We start from the raw sequence: 7,115 nt of genomic DNA on the forward strand, positions 1-7,115 counted from the left end.
TACATAGTAACTAAATGTGTACATAGAATGTAGCCACAGTGTAAGTACACATTGGTACATAGTATCTACAGCTGTAATTTTTCTGCAACTACACACATGTAACAACCCTCAGGATGGTTTAAGTACAAATGTGTAACAGGACATTGGTAACAACACTTTTTTTTTTCCACTTCACTAAGTACTCGTGTAACAGGAATTATATAACTACGTTTTGTAACAACAATATGTATAAGAGTAATTGGAACCATTTGATCCAGGGGGTGGAGATGGGTAGGTTTAGGGGTGGAAATGGGATCCAGTGGGTGGAGATGGGTAGGTTTAGGGATATGTAAAGTGGGAGGAGTTGGATCTCGAGTTGGAGTTGGTGCACCACTGTAATACCAGTGTACTTACATGGTAACTCCTCAGGAACTGTCCACTTAATATAAAGTGTAACATTCTGGACACCAACCACAATTTATATGTAAAGCCTAACTTACTGGCCGATGTTGTGTAACATCAGAATTGCATGATAAATCTAATATAAAGTGTAACACTTTCTTTACCAAAAAGTGCTGTTAGTCCTGTTACACATTTGTACTTAAATTACCAAAAAGTGTTGTTACCAATGTCCTGTTACACATTTGTACTTACACATACCATTCAGTGGGTTGTTACATAAGTGTAGTTACACAAACATTAGAGCTGTAGATACTATGTACCAACGTGCTTAAACTGTGGTTACATACTATGTACACATCTAGTTACTATGTAAGTACACTGGTATTAGGGCCACTTAATGTAAAGTGGGACCTACAAATAGTACATCCATTAAAATGTGACTACATATACTGTGGTTTGAGACATTTTGCACATTATAAATGTATATTTTTGATGTAAATGCTATAGGAAGCCGGGGTAGCTAGTTGTTACAAGAGATAAATCTCCGTAACTATTAGGTTTTGGTTCAAACTGCAATTACACAAATTTAGTGTTTTCTCTAGGAGTGGTTTTGTATGTTGGTCAGACAAGATTCAAGTTTATAATTAAGGTAGACTTTAACTGAAAGGTGGATATTTTTGCTTAGGACAATTTTTTTTAATTCAAGGGTAACGCTATATTGAGGTAAGCTTACAATAAGTAAAAAAATAAATAAAAAAATTATGCCATCTTAAATTTGTTTGTATGTTGGTCAGACAAGATTCAAGTTTATAATTAAGGTAGACTTTAACTGAAAGGTGGATATTTTTGCTTAGGACAATTTTTTTTAATTCAAGGGTAACGCTATATTGAGGTAAGCTTACAAGAAGTAAAAAAAATTAAAAAAAATAAAAATAAAAAAAAATATATATATATGCCATCTGAATTTTTCTTCTAAATGAGCATTTTTATCGGATATATATAATATAAGTATATATCCAATGCATTTTTTATTTTTTTTATTTAGCCTATTTATTGTTTGTAAGGCAAGAATTTGTATTTAAAAAATAAACCAACCCTGAGAAATATTCATAGACTTACTTGCATATACATTTGCCATTAAAGTTATCTTGGTAAATTTCTTGGTTAACTGAGTTCAGACGGACCGAGATGAAGTGTGGGAGTTTTTCAGCCTCATATCCGAGAACTGACTCAAGTACACAACTGCATCAACAACGTAACTGGCTGGAATTATCGCCCATCCCAGAAGCATAATTTACTCGGGCAAAATATTTATACAGAGGCGGACCGAAATCACTTACAACAAGCCCATTCACGAAACCTAGTGGAAACAACCCACGTTAATAGCTCTCTAGACTTCTTATCAGTCTCAATACTTTTAAGGAACGCCGCTGGTTGAAACATCTGTGTAGCCTATAGAAATATTCAACAGCATAATGAACTTTTTGGCTGTACTACATTGTGTGATACTTATTTCAGTTTGTGAAATATTTGAAGATCATCGAACGAACGGTAAGTGAACGACTTAACAATATTTTGCATTTCATTATTAGCTTTCTTCATTAGTTGCTATAGAAGTTTGGCAACTTTAAATTACCAATGTAAGTACTAATCGAGATATTACCATATGCTTTTATGTGTGTGAAATAAACACACGTTGGTGCGTTTTAAAGAAAACATTAAAGTTAATTTATAATAATGTTTTACGTTTAGTGGATGTACCGTTCAATACTGACAGCGATCGAGCAGCTGTTGCTATGGTTACCTCCTCACGCAAAGGCGATTTCATTCTGTTGACTAGCGTAAACTTTATATTTAACATTTGTGGTTACTGAAATGTTGTTCTATATATATATATATATATATAATACTTTTATGTAAAAAATAATTCATATTCTTAAGTCTACCAGACGTTTTCTTCGACCCTCCTTTGTGGGTACAATAATGTTAAAGGGTCATATGATGCTTTTTTAAAGATCATTATTTTGTGTATTTGGTGTAACAGAATATGTTGACATGCTTTAATGTAATGAACCGAAAGTCAGCGCACTTTTTATTTATTGCATTGGCATTTGTTGCATGTTCTGTTAAATGTGTGATATTACATTAGTTAACCATGAATTCAGAAACTGATAGTCAACTTTTGAGCAATAAAACAGAAATAAGGCATCTTTACACAGTCAAGTTGGTTGCTCTGTGCCTGCTCACAATTCAGTGTAAAGACTTAATGCAGCATAAAAGCCAGACTAAATTAAGCCAGCTCTGACCAACCTCACCCCTTAGTATCAAAGTATACAGTTGTATTTGTTGTATTTGTGTAAATGCATGTATGACAACTTTGAGCAGAATTAAACAGTCTATGTAAAGACAACTAAAATGCCACTTCAAAAGTGTATATAAAGGTTATTTATAAAGGTGAATTCTAAAGGTTTTTCTTGTTAACAAAGATTTGAAATATTTTCCACAAAGTGTCAATTCCCGTAATTCTGTAAAAAAATTCCCTTTTTTTCTCGTAACATGAGATTTCTCATATGACATACTTTATTGGGTATTGTGACATATCTGAGATAATCTTTGTTTTAGTCATCAAATACTTTCCAGTTTCATATGTGCAACTGTGAAGGAATGGAGAAAATACATCACAAGTTGATGTCAGGGTTGTATTGTTGGCAATATCTCTGAGATGGATTGTGTGTGTTTTCATTCTGTATTTGTTTGTCTAGCTGGCATGTGCTGGCTGCAGCAGGGTCCGGAGCACCGCTGTGACATGGTGCTCATGAGAGGTGTGAGCAGGGAAGAGTGCTGTGCTGCCGGCCGTCTGGACACTGCCTGGTCCAATACCAGTCTGCCTATCAATGAAGTCAGCCTGCTGGGATTCCTGGGAATAGTTTCCTGTAAGCCGTGCAAAGGTACCGGCTCGTATTTACCCTCCGTTCTAAGATCTCAGCAGGTAGACTGGGTTGTCCCGTTCCAACTTGTTGATATCAGTGAGAGACTCTGTGCTGAAGTCTTCTTGAACTGGTTACTACACTCACAGAAAACAGATACAAAAGAACCCTTTGGTACAGAGGTGTATACCACCCCAGTGACAATATTTGTACCTTTTTTTCCCCTGAGTGTTTACCATTTTAAGCCTTCTACACACATTAGAGAACATTCCTCATTTGCAAATTAGGGCTGAACCCATTTTGGTTGAGGAGATAAAATCTAGTACTGTAGGCCAAATGCTGGTTTGGAGAGTTTTCTTTGCAAATGCAATTCTTCAGCAAGTTTAAAAAGCGTGGATCTACACCAGATGTTTTGTTTACCATTCCTCGGCTGTTGTGGAAATCATTTACTACTGATCGCCTTGGCCAGGTACGTAGGTTCATATAAGGGCTCCAAACCTCTACTATTATCAGACGTTTTAAACCCAGAGTGTTATTACTGGAGTAAACAAGTTAGCGGACGTGATAATTAGAAAGAATTTCCTCAGCCCAGTAAGCTCATAATTGTGCTCAAAATTGTAGTTTTGTGGCTTTTAGTGCATATCTATTAGCTTTGAGGTAATCTGTATGATTGTACACTCTTAAAATTCACTTTTAGCAGGTAATTTTAGCAGATAGATGCATTTAAAATTTATAGTCGTCCTCCTCCAGGGAAACCAAGAAGAGTCATCCTGCTCTCACTCATTTCATCCAATCGAATGCTCTCCAGAATAAGAATGTTCCTACCACTAAAGTTGTAGTGACATTAGCAACATTTTGGTGTCCAAAAATGGTCCATTGTCTATTGTCAACAGTGTTGTGAAGTCACTTTTAAACCATGCAGCTTTTTGTTGGTCAACATGACAAATTTGCAGGACCAGCTTGACCAACGTTGCGCAATCTTTGTGGGGAAATAATTTGCCCTTACACAAAATTCCTGATCACGTAGATTCTGATTGAAATGACTGTCTTGCTAGTTTTCTTTCTGCCAGCTAAAAACTGTCAAACAAAGGTAAATGTAACCACACCTTAATACAACTTGCTTCTTATTAGCAATAGCAAGTTGCAAATCAAAATTCCAGATTATGTGGATTTTGCCCTAATGCTAAATTTTCCAGATTGCGTGAATTCCTATTGACATGACTGGATTTTGTCTGTAAAAAATTAAGAACAATGGTAAATGTGACTGCACTTTAATATGACCTACATGATTATCAATAGCACATTAAAATGTGAAATTCCTGATTGCGTGGAATTCGCCCTCAAAAGAAAGTACTGAATTTCTATTGAAGTAACTGGATTTCACTTGCAGAATTTTGCTGAACAATAGTAAATGTGACTGCACATTAATATGACCTACATCTGATTAGCAATAGCAAGTTGCAAATCACAATTCCAAATTTTGCACTCATACGAAATTCCAGATTGTTAGGATTTCGACCTCATACGAAATTCCTGATTGTGTGGATTTCTATTGATATAACTGGATTGCAGAAATTTGCTAAACAGCGGTAAATGTGACTGCACATTAATACAACCTACTTATGATTAGCAATAGCAAGTTGTAAATTGAAATGTCAGATTGTGTGAATTTTGCCCTAATGCAAAATTTTTCAGATTGCGTGAATTCCTATTGAAATGACTGGATTTTGTCTGTAAAAAAACTTCTGAACAATGGTAAATGTGACTGCACCTTAATATGACCTACATCTGATTAGCAGTAGCACATTGCAATGTGAAATTCCTGATTGCGTGGATTTTGCCCTCATATGAAATTCACAATTGTGTGGATTTCTATTGAAATAACTGGATTTTACTTTTACAGAAATTCACTGAACAATGGTAAAATGTGACTGCACCTTAATATGACCTACTTCTAATTAGTAACAGGAAGTTGCAAATCAAAATTCCAGATTGTGTGGATTTCGCCCTCGCGTGAAATTCCTAATTACACAGATCCCTATTGAAATGACTGGATTCCATCCGGCACTTTTAATACAGCCCATATCTGAATAGCAATAGCAAGTCGCAAATTGAAATTCTAGGTATACATTTTAAATTTTTCTCTCAATTTTCTCTTAAATTCAGCTATATTTCTCATTATGCATAAAATGAAAAAAATTGTTTGATATAATAGCAACTATATTTCCCCCCTTCGCTCTCCTCCCTCTCTCAGCAATCACTCTTTCCCAATGCTTATTGGAAAGCAGACTTGTTTTGCCTTTCCCTCTCGGAGATGACTGAATTCCAGCACACCGCAAAGAAAAATGTGTGCCACATGCTAGAGAGGTCTGGTCCTCATAAGCCTCAAACACAATCAGCATCATTAGACACTTGGGGTGAGGGGGGTGAAGAACCACTGGAAGTGAAAGTCTGTTACATTGTTTGTTCCATGGCGTTTGCTTTCCATTATCATAAAACTATATGGACTAGCGGACCCTAATGTGTGAGCTCCCCAGTGTGTTCTCGATGTCAAAATGCTTCAAAGCATTCCTGAAAGCTCAACTCGCGCTTAGCGTCTGTCCGGCGCATTTCCTTACATTTGTTTTTCGGGGGCAGACAAGGCAGTTTGTAAATCATGTGTGACTGCCGGCGGATCTTGAGGAAACATAACAGGGTTATGCTGGGATTTCCAGTGGAGGTATCTGATTCGGCCTTGGGTGATTTGGTTGGCTTCACAGGGAAGGGGAGCAACAGGATATTAAAGAACTTGCAGGAATGGGAACCAGAAGCTGGGATAACGGGGCCTGAATCGTAGAAACCGTTTCTGATGTGTTTTGCTCGCTCTGGCTTGAATGGAGTAGAATAGACAATTATTGGACAATGTCAGTGGATGACTCATTGACTCAGAATGACTTAACTTGGAATTGAGTTCAAGAGAGTTGATGTTAGCATGTTGCTAAGCTATTGGAGTGATATGCATAAAAATACAAATATGAGGTGACAGAACTATTTTATCAACGCTTTCCAGTATTAAATGAATATATAGGTTTCCTTATAATCAACTTTTGTCCACCAACTTTCTCTTGCAGAGAACTGCGAGGGGGTCAACTGCGGCCCTGGAAAAGTGTGCAGGATGAAGTCTGGACGTCCCCAGTGCATATGCTCTCCAGACTGTTCCAACATCTCCACTAAACACGCCGTGTGTGGGAGCGATGGGAACTCATACAAGGACGAGTGCGCACTCCTGATGGCTCGCTGCAGAGGTCACCCTGACCTGGAGATTATGTACCAGGGGGAATGCAAAAGTACGTTGCTGATTTTCAGGTTCCACATGCTGAGTCCATTATTTTGGTCAAATGTTTTGCAGACTGACTGAAAAGCTTCAGATTATTACAAGGACTGAATTATAAGTTCACATTTACCATATCTATTCTGATAAGCTTCTAATAATATTTACCAGTCCCTTGTGAAAAAGTGCACTTGATTGTATTGAATATAAGTGACTGCAAACATTACATTATGGGCCCTATCATACACCCGGCGCAATGTGGCGTAAGGTGCGGCGCAAGAGTTTTTGCTAGTTTTAGCCCGACGCAGTTCTCATTTTCCCGTCCTGCGCCACGTTGTTTAAATAGCAAATGCATTTGCGCCCATTTGTGCGCCCATGGGCGTGCTGGTCTAAAAAAGATGTGTGTTCAGGCGCATTGTTGGTGCTTTGCTATTTTGAGGAACTGAAAATAGACTGCACCATAGACCAACTCAAACCTGGTCTAAAGTCTGGCACAA

At 37.3% G+C, this 7,115-nt stretch overlaps 1 protein-coding gene across 2 annotated transcripts in view; it reads left to right on the forward strand.

Moving 5' to 3' along the window:
• Window positions 1-1,690: 1,690 nt before the first annotated feature.
• Window positions 1,691-7,115, forward strand: part of LOC107728592 (follistatin-related protein 3-like) — an 8,870-nt gene continuing 3,445 nt past the window's right edge. For both annotated transcript variants that reach the window (XR_001638492.1, XM_016538819.1), the window contains exons 1-3: window positions 1,691-1,932; window positions 3,144-3,329; window positions 6,419-6,634. Coding sequence is in view for 1 of the 2 variants with exons in the window: in XM_016538819.1 (XP_016394305.1) it covers window positions 1,857-1,932; window positions 3,144-3,329; window positions 6,419-6,634 (478 nt within the window). In the remaining variant the exon portion in view is untranslated. The remainder of the gene's footprint in view (window positions 1,933-3,143; window positions 3,330-6,418; window positions 6,635-7,115) is intronic.

The sequence above is a fragment of the Sinocyclocheilus rhinocerous genome, unplaced genomic scaffold, assembly GCF_001515625.1.
Source record: "Sinocyclocheilus rhinocerous isolate Xijiao unplaced genomic scaffold, SAMN03320098_v1.1 scaffold1238, whole genome shotgun sequence".
Classification (NCBI taxonomy): domain Eukaryota; kingdom Metazoa; phylum Chordata; class Actinopteri; order Cypriniformes; family Cyprinidae; genus Sinocyclocheilus; species Sinocyclocheilus rhinocerous.